This window comes from Thermobia domestica, chromosome 10 (genome assembly GCF_964235325.1).
Source record: "Thermobia domestica chromosome 10, izTheDome1.hap1.1, whole genome shotgun sequence".
In the NCBI taxonomy this organism is placed as follows: domain Eukaryota; kingdom Metazoa; phylum Arthropoda; class Insecta; order Zygentoma; family Lepismatidae; genus Thermobia; species Thermobia domestica.
The window spans coordinates 269,250,023-269,264,073 of NC_137463.1; the positions used below are offsets into that span (position 1 = coordinate 269,250,023).

General features: G+C 36.8%; 1 protein-coding gene across 1 annotated transcript in view; it reads right to left on the reverse strand.

Moving 5' to 3' along the window:
• LOC145663221 (AP-5 complex subunit beta-1-like) overlaps window positions 1–14,051 on the reverse strand; it is a gene marked incomplete at its 5' end in the record, with an annotated part of 61,841 nt that overhangs the window by 24,794 nt on the left and 22,996 nt on the right. The window contains 3 exon segments of the mRNA XM_081729583.1: window positions 1,492–1,633; window positions 7,593–7,709; window positions 10,013–10,199. Coding sequence (XP_081585709.1) covers window positions 1,492–1,633; window positions 7,593–7,709; window positions 10,013–10,199 — 446 coding nt within the window.

Genomic DNA, 14,051 nt, shown 5'->3' on the forward strand with positions numbered 1-14,051 from the left:
AAATTCAATTAGCTTAGCAATTAAATTTTCAGAGTTTAACAGTTCGTGTTAAGAAAATGAGAATTATAAAATGTATTGGTTCAAATTTCTTAAGATATATCAAAGCCTAACTGCGATAATGAAACACGTATCTGCGAGCTACTGCAACACAGTGTAGCACTGATGTATTTTACATTCGTATGTAGAAAAAATTCAGTCAAGTTCGTGTAACAGTGAAACGGGATAAAAGAACCCATATCTGGAAAGTATATAATAACTCTTTTTCATGCGCAGTTAGATTTTAAAGAGTTATAAACAATATCGAGACAAACAACAATATTTACTATATAAAAAATGTACACGTGTGCTCTCCATCATGACCTATTACACACATACACCACACAGTGATTAAATATTTATTTGTATCATGTGTAAGACAGTTAAAATTGTATGAATATTATGCTGCACGATATGCGTCAAATGGGTGATCAAGAAAATCCACCAATACATCGGAGACAACCATCGAAGTTAATGTAACCCAATCGATTACACACGCGATTCATCAACATCTCCAGATGATCGTCACATATACATATATATATTCAACTGGGGTAACTATATTAAAGAACGAAAGACTAACTGCGTAACTTTTATGATCGCCCTCTGGGGATGATAAGTGGAACTTTGAGGTGCACTTTAGCAACATTCGTGCCGTTACATACTACAATATCAAAACAATGTAGAGACTTGATATATTTCTGCAGGGAAAGTTCATCGAACCGATTCATGTAAATTGCAGGATTCGGTTATACTGGGAAATTGATAATTTTCAGGATGGCTACATATGTCAAAATGAATTGTTCATATTTCTAGACGAACATTATGATACTAAATTTCCAAGAAGATGTGTCACGCTTGTACAGACAGAATACTGTATACCAGTTTGCACTGACATGAATAATGTATCTACCTACATTGAGAGATCACCTCTCACTAGAGAAAAGAAATCCACATCATGAAATTTGCAGACATCCGGTGAAAAGCCCTGACTTTTGTGCCAAACGTGTCAAATTTTGATGTCTCTAAAACGTTTAGAGAGAGGTCTGCACGAGAATGCGTTACTCCATCTCTACTGCAGACTCCTGATAGAAATTGCGCTGGTAGAGCAATTGCCAACTCGCTGGTGGCCTAAAAGAAAACAAATAATGGCAAAACTATGACCTTTCTTGACATAAGTACTTTGTCACAATCATTCACATGTATCTCCACAAGCCTTCCATAAATAGCTCGAAATATATTATTAACGAGTAATGTTATTAAAAACTGTTGCCGTATCCCGTTAAACCGAGCTACGTTAGAAATGATTATTTTTCCCAGTGTCAGGATTTTTTCAGACGATGATAATAATAACACATAATTTATAGCACTAAAGCGATCCTAATGATTAAATAACAAATGCATTCCAAAACTAAGAGTACAATTACTTATGAATACAGATAATATTATTCTCACCTCACTTTCACTAGAACAGGATAAGGCTTCACAGGCTGACAATCAAGCATTAAAGAGAACTTCTCCCCCTTAAACAGTTGGCCTACCATCACGGGACTGATGCTTCCCCATGATTTCGGAACATCGAAGAATATGGCTAAGGCTGGAACAAAAATAACAATCATTCTCTTTAAAAATATTGTATTGGATGTTATGTTTATAAATTATAATTCCGTGATGAGCTAACAATGGCTTTTCATGAGTATTATTTATGAAAATAAAATAAAATAAAAAAAAAAAAAAACGGAAAAATGAAGTACCGAGCAGGATTTAATAAATTTATAATATGCTATCTCTATTTTAGAGCTTACTTGTGGCCATATAGCAGCGTATGCGTCTTCGGCACGGAGAATCCGGATTCAATTCCCAACTAACTGGAGCTCAAGTGGTTTGAATCTCACGTTTAGCTGTAGGTCAACGTCTCACACAGCCTCGTTGTTAAAAGGAACGCTGAGCTTCAATCCAACCTACCAAACGATCTGTTTTATTAGGAACAGAAAGAGATGGGATCTGGAGACCTGTATAGCCCTTGTTTCAAAAATAGTATATCTTTAATATTGGGTAAATATTCTCTAATACGTGAAATAAGGCCTCTTGCGATAATTTTTTTTTTTTTTTTTTTTTGGTGAACAATCGATCTCCTACAGGCACAAATTTAATTAAAATTCAATAAGTGAAAACCGTTCTACTGGACCGGAAATAAATTACAGATCTGCGGTTCACCTAACCCGCGTTCAAGCTGACTATTATTACGAAACAGATTTTGGGGCCCTATGCCTTCACGATGCGCCCCTGTCCAGACTTCACACGGTCGAGAATCACACATATTCCGGACGAGCGAAGAGAGGCACAAGCGATAACACTAAATATGGAATAACGATATAATAAATGGAATAGAGGATTTGCTATTCCACATAATAAAATACGAAATAGCAAATTCTTAGAAATCCATACCCGTAAATGAATGTGTTTTACTTTAAAAATGGAGGAAATAACGGGATGGTACCGTAAGGTCATGGGGAAATATTTAACAACAACACACTGCCGAAGACAATCGTAAACCGTACTCTACGGAATTAGTAATTTTATTTGAATAAAATTGATAGTATTAATAATATACTATAAATGAATCTAATTAATTAACTATTATAGTTAATAGAAATGAGGTAACAGACCCATAATTTCATATATATATATATATATATATATATATATATATATATATATATATATATATATATATATATATATATAAATATATATATATATATAATCATTTTGTAATAATAATATATAAATATAACGACCAGGCCCATATTTATATATTGTGCGCCCCTGTGCTTTAAATAATTTGTCGCCCCCTCCCAAAAACGATCAATATTAGAGTTGAATTCATAGTTTTTGGGGTTGCTGAGATTAATAGTGACGGTTTTAATCCAATTCAACTTCAAGGTCATACTCCACTTCCCAGGGAGGGGGCAATATTTTAAAAGTAATCAAAAATGACAGATATCAGTGTTGAATTCATAGTTTTCGAGGTCACTGAGTTTAACGGTATCAGTTTTCATGATGTTCAAGTTCATCCTCACTCCTTGGGATGGGGGGTAGGAGAGGATGACTCTTTAAAAATAATCTGATAAGGTAGCTAATTAGTAACTACTGTAATTAGAGCGAATTAAACACATTAACATATTTTCTCGCGTTTGCGCTGGACTCTGCGTGTTGCTAGTTTTAAATATTACTTTATTGTGAATCTTAGAAAGAATTCCAAAATTCTGCCGCCCTGTGCTCGAGCACAGAATAGCACTTACCTAAATACGGGCCTGATAACGACCAGTACGGGTAGAAAAGAAAAATGTAGTAATCCACAGATGGACACTCATAGCATTGGAGGAGGAGGAGGAATCCGCTAGTCTTAGACGGTGAAATATTCACGTATGCTAGTCTCAAGTTATGCAATGTTACAATGTCACATGTAATCAGCTATGCAATGTTTATTAGCAGACTAGAAACCCAACATTAGTGATAACGTCATCTTGTTCAGATTACAACTTCTGTTAATAATAGTCATAGACCTGGCGATATTTCGTCAGTATGTAAGATCGGTTGCTCTTCACGTAAATTGTGATGTAGCTAGGGAGGACAAGTACAGGAAATAAAGATCCAAAGAACTGTTTGTCAGCGGTTACGGGCATCCACTAATATACTTCGAGGCATATACTAGCCCCCCTTGCATATAAAATACATGGGCTTAGGAAGTAGAAGTAAAAAGGTATGGGACACCGTACTAAACTTCCTTGTTACCATTTTCCTAAACCGTGTAAACGGTCGCCATTATGGAAGTATATGGCCAGGAAATACAAACAAAATAATTTACATTAGGAAATTTCGATAGCCAGAAAGTCACCCCTCAAGAATAAACTACCCTTGGTGTCGGGGGAGAGTACGCAACGTGAAGAGACCTCCTAAGGAGTGCTATGAAAACTTGATAGAAACCTCGAGCCAAATACGTTAAACCAGATGACCCCTCGACGAATGTGTAAATAACCGTAGCACACAGACAGACGGACTGTAGAAGGTAGTGAACAAGGAGAATGGAATGGAGTCTGAGACCTACTCGGAGTTGATTGCCAAACAAGACATAGTCCACGATTGGCATTTGGTGAAGAGCCGTTTCCCACCATAATGTCTCGCCTCGTATAGGTCGAAAGTCACAAATGATATCAGTCTTAGTATAGTGTCCAGTGACGTAAGGAAACCTGAAATCATTAACTCCAAATGATTTTAAGAACTCTCAATACTAATGAATGTCACTTATAGCCTGGGAGCTGGAATTCAGAGACGAGAAGTTCCTTCCGGATGTAACAGCTGACTGTAGGCATACAAAATCCGATGGGAGACTAAGACAATTCATACTAGAATCTTGAGAACTTCTGTTATATCAATGAACCACAAACCGGAAACCACATATCCGTTATTCACGCCGGGTTCGATCCCAGCCCCCGCCAAGTGAACTTTGTGGTGGACAAACACCGTGTGCGTGGGTTTTCTCGGGGTTCTCCCGTTTCCTCCCACTTTCTTCATTCCACCATTTCATTCATTACTCATCTTCACCGTCTCCTTTAGCCTAACCGGCATAATCGTGGGACGTAAAACTCAAAGATTTCATTTCATTTTCCGTTATTCACGGAAGAATCTTTCCTTGTGTACCTTTCAAGCCTCTAAATAACTTAACATTGTAAAGCTCTAGTTCACAAATATAATAGAATAAAATTATTTTGGCCTCGTCAGAACGAGCAACTCTAGGATCCCCTTTAAGTTAAAGAGCTGAATGTGTGTTGAGAATATGTTTCGGAAAGGCCAGAAAGAGTTAGCATAAAACGACTCTTAGATACAGGGTGAGGTATATCAATAACGATTGGCAGAATTTCAAATATTTTACGCAATTTAACTTCAAATTGTAAACGTTATTGAACGAAGATAATTGCTCAATTAATTCAGCGAAATAATAATTGTTAATGATGTATTCAACATTTCTTAATTGGTACCCCAAATCGGTACGACCAAAGTAACAACTAGTATACAGGCACGGTAACACATGCCAGAAGTAAGCGGCGGATTACAGACAGAGAGGAGACAAAAGAGAGGAAGACAATAAATATGATTGTATTCATTTAATTATATCAAAAACATTAACATTCAGTGTGGGATCTAGCCTGGTACCCCCCTTCCTCCTAGTCTCTTGAATGAAAATTAAATACAATTGTTGGTTAATATATCCTCCGTTCAGAACATTCGAACGTTTTCTTCTCATCGAATTTTTGTGTTGTCTTCCATACTGGTGTGATGATAGGTAGTATGTTGGTGTATCGTGTCTCTGTTTGTGTTGAGAATCTATTTCTAGGTAAATCCTCGCCAAAATACCCAAACGACAAAGCCTGTTCAAAGAACAATGGAAGGAGGGAAACAACTGTTATAGAAGGAGAAGAACCAAGGACATAACCCAAAAAAGTATTTAGCACAAGCAGAAAACATGTTTGAGTTGAGTTGAATTTCAGTTTAGCGCCCCTTTTCAGCGGCGAGGCTATATGAGACGTGGACCTACTGATTAACGTGAAATCCGAACCACATGAGCTCCCGCCGAGAATCGAACCCGGGTCTTCCGCGCCAAAGGCGCGTACGCTAACCGCTTAGCCACAGAGGAGCTCCAGAAAACATGTTTCTTCAACTATTAGTGCAAATAGAAGACAATACATTAAGAGCTAATTCTCATGCCAAGTGACTAATCATAGCCAGTATTAAGTAATTACAACTGCATAATAGTAAGAATAGAAGCAAGTACTTTACCCATAACAAAAGAAACAGGAAGTTCACTCCCACCATTGTGGTGCAGGAGATGAGAACTAGACACGTCTTATGTTAGAAAACTCTAATGTAGATCATGGCTCATTACAGATACACAGTGGATAACTTATGTCCACGTTCACAATTATATTTTAGTAGAAGAAGTAGAAGAAGTAGAAGTAGAAGAAGAAGAAGTAGTAGTAGTAGTAGTAGTAGTAGTAGTAGTAGTAGTAGTAGTAGTAGTAGTAGTAGTAGTAGTAGTAGTAGTAGTAGTAGTAGTAGTAGTAATAATAATAATAATAATAATAATAATAATAATAATAATAATAATAATAATAATAATAATAATAATAATAATAATAATAGGAATAGGAATTCCGAATCGAAGTAAATGAGTTATAATACGGAAAACAGGCTAAATCACATGCTCTAACCTCAGTTCAGTTGTGATTTTAATTAGATTTCTGGAAAACCCGAGATAGGAATAATTTTAACAACTTATGTGAATTTTCACTATTTTTAAGTGAGATAGTCTCGGAACGAGCTCCAATGTACTCGTCCCTTGTTGAAAGCCTGAAGCAGAGCTATCAGCACCAATATTAATAACGCTCAAAGAGCGTGTAATTTTCTCATTGTTGCGAGCAAATTTGGTCCATTTTGAGATTTCTTTCAATTTTTTCAGTTTTCTTAAAAACTTAGGTTTTGCATGACTAGCAAACCATCCTAAGGAGAATTACTCTAGGTTGTGATCGACTGATCTCAATACAAAGTAATTCTTATCAATAGTAGACTAGCATAAACTTAAACAATCCAAGATGCTTTTTAACCTTTTTCTACATTTTCTCAATACTTCGTAAATCTTGGTCCGAGCTCAATGGAAAGGTTAACAGCTGGTTTTATGATTATTTTGGGATTTTCATTGGAACTCACGACCATTACAACGGTTATACGCTAAATAACTGTAATTAAGATAGAACTTTGAATTTGGTAATATTATTCTCGGTCGTAGCCGAGTGATTTTCTTATCAACCCATTCCTTGTAATTCTTATTCTTTCTATTTTTGAGTATTTTATTAATAAATCTATATAAGCGATAGATTGAATTTAATTTCTGACAAGACCTGTAAGGACGCTGTGCAGAAGAGAAGGCAAATATCTTTCCCAGACTGGGATACACGCTGTATGCCGGCGCAATCCTCAAATACAAGTGTTTCGATCGCTTGCCTCTCTTAAGTGCCAAGATTAGTAATTACCTTCAACGCTCTACCATCTCTGGGTCCCGACAGTACATGATGGACGCCGACCCCAGTAAAGGATTCCATACACTTCGGATTCCCTTGAAGTGCTATTCTACTGCTTGAGTGTAACCAAGCTTTCGGCTGAAATCGAGATGTACCAGGAGTGTCTTGACGCAGGCATTATTCAAGAGACGCCATGTGTTAAAAGCCCATCACAACAAAATATTAATTTTTATATTATTTATTACGGTGGAAGAAATCCTCCTAACACTATGATATTTAGATTTTTAAAGATATCCTACGTAACTCAAGTAACAGCTCAAGGTTTAAATAATTTACAGGGTCAAGAGTTGGTTTAATGACACCATTTGATACCGACTACTGATGAATTTCCGAATGTTGGAAAACAGACAAATACATCATTTCAATATTACTAAGAGAAAAACTTGATTTCAGGCAAAGAAGAGAATGGAAACCCACCATGAATCCAATGCAGTCTTGTGTCCACTTCTTTCATATGGTCAAGATCAAAAGAGATTTGAGTCTTCTTGAGGGATTCCTCGGAATTTAGCGTTTCATTATACACTTCCAAAATATCTGTAAAGATATGCATTACGAAAGAAGTGAGTTGGAATTTACACTCTAGGGATTTTTACTGAACATTGTGTATATATACAGGGTGTTTCAAAACAACACCGATAACGTTTGGGAGGTGATTCCTCACACCAAGATAAGACAAAAAGTATAGACCAACTTGGGTACACAAATCCTTTCTTTCGGAGTTATAGGCTGCCGAAAATATGAAAAAATGAACTTTAAAGGTCCATAGCTCCGAAACTATGCGACCTACCGTAGTCGGATCAAGACTTTACTATGCTTTGACATAATAAAGGTGGGTTCAAAGAAGGAAAGAAATAAGCCATGACTGCAGTGAATACAGGATACGTCGGTGGAAAGTCAGAAGTGTTAAGGACACTAAGCCCCACGATTCCTCGTGTTCGGAACAACGCGTGCTGTGTAGTTCAGTTTATATATATATAGGGTGTTTCAAAACAACACCGACAACGTTTGAGAAGTGATTTCTGACGCTAAGGTAAGACGAAAAGTATAGAGCAACATGGGTTCAAAAATGCTTCCTTTCGAAATAATAGGCTTCCGAAAACACGAAAAAATGAACCTTAAAGGTTCATAGCTCCAAAACTATGGAACCTATCGTAATCGTGTCACGACTTCACTTAGGAACTAGTATGTGCCCTACCCAAATATCCAAGTTTCAGAATCCTGCGACACCTACGCAATAATTTTTATGAAAATATTTGGTGTGTACTTCAAATTATATGCCCGTAGCCAAACTCCCTCTATAAAAATTCTTGCATGAGTATCTTAGGAATCTGAGACATGTATTTTTGGATAGCGCATATCTTAATTTCTGAGTGAGGTCTTGAACCGACTACGGTAGGTCCCATAGTTTTGGAGCTATGGACCTTTAAAGTTCATTTTTTCATATTTTCGGCAGCCTATAACTCCGAAAGAAAGGATTTGTGTACCCAAGTTGGTCTATACTTTTTGTCTTATCTTGGTGTGAGGAATCACCTCCCAAACGTTATCGGTGTTGTTTTGAAACACTATATATATGTAATAACTGAACTACACCGAGGAAAAACACATTGCAGCACGCGTCGTTCCGAATACGAGTGGAATCATGAAGTTGGGGGTCCCTAACACTCAGGGGCGGATCCAGGACCGACTCCTGGGGGGAGGCGGTGGGTTGTCATACTGCTACTTAGAGCTACTTTTAAGAACTTCAAACTCTGGGGTGGGTTTTATTTATATATATAAAACAAGAAAGTTTCCTCTTCTGAGGGGTGGGCGATTGACCCGATCGTCGCCCCTGGATCCGCCACTGCTAACACTTCTGACTTCCAGCCGACGTATTCCGTATTCACTGAAGTCATGGCTTACTTCTTTCCTTTTTTGAACCCACCTTTATTATGTCAAAGCATAGCTGAGTATTCTGTTGGGAGAATATCTGAATGGCCTATAAGAAGTTCCTTGTGCACCCACTGTATATTGCTGAAATATGAATTTTTGAATGGCGTACGTATGACTTCCTTTACGTTGATATGGATCGCCACTCCACGGTTTCTCATATTCGAAACAACGCCCCAGTTTTGGAGGGTCCAGCTCTGAAACTATGGACGATTTCCTACAGATCCCTACCAACTTTTCTTTTTCTTATTTTAATGTGAGGAATCGCGTATTACAGTTTATCGGTATGGTTTATTAACACCCTATATATTTAAACAGTAGTTTGATAGACTCTTTACGAACAAAAATACAATGAAATTGATTATTAACTTCTAAAAAATTATATCTTTCAAAAGTTATTAGCTTATTAACTTATGCTAGGATAACAAGTTTGGAAATGTAGCTAGTTATTACGTTAAAACAAACAAGGAAGGTCGTATTGTGTTACCTCGACGCAACAGATTTTAAACCTGTACATATATTAATAATATTTTATTTGTAATGTCCATTCCTGCAATTCATCTGTTATACTACGTGAAGGCACCGTTGCCAGGTCATATGGGAAAAAGATTATACTATTTCTTTGTACTTATGATTATGTTGCATGCTTGTAGAACAAAGTATCGTAATTGAGAACTAGGATGCTACGGGTTATACCTTTTGCTATTCCAACATCCTTTTTACACACAATTCTTTTGATCTTTAGAAATTTTATTCAGTCATTTGCGAATTTCAGTTCTTAAAAGGGTGTCACCCTCGATTCGTTGTGGTGTTATAATTTTCAAGGAGAATGACAAACAAATAACATCAACATTATAAAACAGAAAGACCTGGAGTAGTTTGACACAAACGAAGTACTAAAATGTGCTTACTGTCAGGAAGTGTTTTCTCCTCTTGCTCCTCAGATGGTGATGAAGCTTTCCGTTTCTTCCTTTTGGTCTTTGTTAATTTGAGAATAGGTTCATTAAGCTTCTTTACTGATGACGTCATCTGGAACGTTGTTTCATCAGCCACGATTCCTGGCAAACTTTGCTTTGTAGATCGTAGCACTTCCCTCACCTGCAATTACAACAAAAAGAAATACATGTACAAATCAGGTGAAATACAATTAAAGAGAGAGAAAAAAAAATATGATCCATGAAAGAGGGAAGACATCATCATTAAAGAGAACAAATGATTAAATGTTTAGTAATACTAAAGATTGGATTTTCAGTAAACTAAGCACTCAGTGAAAACCAAAATATTTAATATTTTCTCAAATAGAACGTTTTTTCAACAGAATACTAATCAGATCTATCTTTATTTAGTTGTATTTGAAATTAGGTTAAATTTATAAAGATGTCTCCTTATACGTTTGCTAATAGTAACTATATATTAAATGTTGAAGACTTAAAATGGCGTATGCAGAATCTCATCCAGGGGGGAGTTCAAGCACTCAATCTCCTATTCTTTCAGGACACATGTGAGTTACATATATGCACACAGAGGTAAAGTGCGGGGGAACGCAGGGGGTACCGTCCCCCAGTTCCTAAGAAATTACAATGGGCAAAGATAGGCAGGAGGACGGTGTGACGTCATGCACTAACTACCGTCCCCCTATCTTTTCAGATCCACTTTTACCACTGTATGTACAGGGTGTTTTAAAACAACGCCGACAACGTTTGGGAGGTGATTCCTGACATCAAGATAAGACAAAAAGTATAGACCAGCCTGGGTGCACAAATGATTCCTTTCGTAGTTATAGGCAGCCGAAAACAGGAAAAATGAACTTTAAAGGTCTATAGCTCCAATACTATGGGACCTATTGTAGTCGGGTTAAGACTTCACTTAGAAACTAATATGTACGCTATCCAAAAAATACGTTTTAGAATCCTAAGGTACTCACGCAACAATTTTTATGGAGGGAGCTTGGCTACGGACATATAATTTGTAGCACTCACCAACTCCCTCTATGAAAATTGTTGCAGAAATACCGCAGGATTTTGAAACTTGAATATTTGGATAGGGTACATACTAGCTCCGAGGTCTTGACCCAACTACGGTAGGTCCCCTAGTTTTGGAGCTATGGACCTTTAAAGTTCTTTTTTTTTTTTTTCGCCACCCTACTTTTTTTTTTTTTTTTTTTTTTTTTTTTTTTGCCACCCTACAACTCTGAAAGGAAACGTTTGTGCACCCAGGTTGGCCTATACGTTTTGTCTTATCTTGGTGTCAGGAATCACCTCCCAAACGTTGTGGGTGTTGGTTTGAAACAGCCTACATATATCCCCTGTATCCGGGAAAAAAAGTTAACCTTACTGTTTCATTTCTCTCTGGCAACTTTTTCAGTCATCTATTGCACTTTTAAACTAGAAATAAGTAGTAAGTTCATTTCTTTCCGTGGGTTCCTTTTCGTACAAAAAATAAGTAAATTTACTCATTCTAGAAGTGACGTTTACACAATTCTTGAAGGTAGGACTAAATTTACTAACTTTTCGTAAGGAAAGGGAATCTACGGAAAGGAAGGAACCCACCTACATGTTTCTTGAAAGCATCGGATCAGTAAAGACAAGTTTTTCCTCCCCAGATACAAGGGAAGGTCTTTTTTTTAAGTCACTAAGTATGTTTCATTATACATCAATGTATGCATATTAAGGCACTAATTGATACAAAAGAACAAACTTTGTTTCAAGGGGTATTTTTTTTTCCCCTACAATATTTCGCAAATCCCGCTGTTTTCTTATTCATGTAGACAATATTTTCCAGATCACGTCTTGAGCCGTTTCATTCTTGTTCGGGGAAAAAAGAATGATTTCTGTACTTAAGAACGAAATAAGGTAGATCGTTATGGCATTTTCCTCTTGAACGAACAGTTTATGGTGAGTGAAAGGTGTTCCTCATTTGCGTTTTTCGAAATGACGTTATGATATCGTTTGACATTGAATTAGATGAATGTTTTGTATAGTATACTGACTCGAATATTGGGAAAATTTAAGTGCAGTGACAGTAGGGAGAATATTTTATTCTTTGCTGTAATTTATGATGTAGTTCCACTGCTTGTCTAGCTGCCATTATCCAGGTTCAATTTAGGATTCTTGATTCTGATTCCTTACTTGTCGTTCCATAAGTGAAAAAGTTTTCTACAAAATTTTGGTTTGTTTTGTGGAATACTTGGATTCATTAAGATATTTTTCATTTTTAAAGTCTCAAAATCCTTGGTTCTTATCTTAGAATCTCTCGTGTGTTCTTTTAGTCTACGTTTGCGATCCTCGCTGGGCTAGTGGATAGCGCGTGAGCTTCCCAGGTTCGATTTCTGGTGGGAGAGCACAAAAATTTAATTTCATAATAATTTCCTATCAATAATCATCCATCTCCTTTAACATAAAGAGCATAAACGTCGGACTAACTAACTCTATGGCCTATGGAACCCGGAGGTTGAATGCCGCGTTCACAAAAGCTCTCCACTGACTTCTGCTTAGCCAACTGGACCCAGTTTCTACTTTGTATTCCAATCTCTGCGAGATCCATCTTAATATTGTCCTTCCAGTCAAGACTTTGAAAGCGTTTCTACTTTCTTCCAATCTAGCTACATGACCCACCCACCTAAGCCTCCTAGACTTCACTGTCATAAACTCATTTATTCATTATTTTGGCTGTATGCAGCTCAAGCAATTTAATTCTCTTTTTAATTTAAAAGGACTAGCATATACTAGCAGACGACGTTTCTATGTGTGAGTGTGTGTGTGTTCTCACTCATCGGACGCATGTGGGCGGAGTGACCTTGATCAACACTTCTTCAGCCAATCACAGCTCTGTCTGCTCTTACGTCACTTAACGCGTGAAACCCACGCGAACAACGAGAGCTGAAGAGATTTGGCGGGAGACAAACTACTTGGCGCCAACAAGCTGGACATATAACAGCACATTCTACCCTGCTGCAACAAGACACTGCGTAATTATGTTCTACACTTAACAGAATCGAATTATTTCTCACAACATAAGAAACATCTATATGTCGTATTACCTTAATTGTTATATCCCACTCTAAGGCTATGTAAGTATCAATATAATTAAAATTTTCGAATCGATTGACGAGTATTTTCTGCGATTGTGCATGTCATCTCCTATGCCTCGTGGTTGTCTATTTGAGTACATGGTGCAAAATTTACTTTTAATTATGTGTGTAATTCATTAATTTTCCAAAAATATGATGCTGAATCCTTTGTGTCTCTAAAAGTTGTACGTAGAATTTTTGCTTATGTGTAGTTGGCGTTGAAAGGAGCTTTCTTCGGATAACTTGTTTCATCGTCAACGCTCGAGCAAACGTCCTATTTACGACTATCAAATATAATGCTTGCTCTATCTGGATCACCATCCTATGGAGTAAACATTATAAAATGGTGCCGGGATAAATGTGTCGAAGCAGAAACCTTTCTTTTTGTATAAATGTTCAGTTTTTGTGTTTACGAACATAGGCCTAGGTATTTCTGATGTTCAAAACTTGCTGCGTAATTTTGCCGCCATCTCAGAGAGTTAATAGTACATGAAATTCGTGTCATTGTATCCTTATCTAGTGCATTCATCCATGCATATTTAAGCCTAAATCCTGTCGAAATTAGAATATTTTTATTATTTGCATTCTTAGATTTTTGCAGAAATTAATCAATTATTTGTGTTAGCGAGTTTGTTATATTTGCAACATCATGGCTGAGGGTGATCTTAGAACAGTTCTCTTATCTATGCAAAGGGAACTGAGTGCATCAATTAACGAAATTAAAGAAAATCAGAATAAGTTGAATGAAAGCCAAAATGAATTGAGTGATAATCAAAAGCGTGTGAGTGAAAGTGTTGAGGCGATAAATGTAAACCAACAGAAAATGCAAGACGATATCAAGGAATTGCGTAGCGAGTGTCGTGAAAACATATCCCGATGTA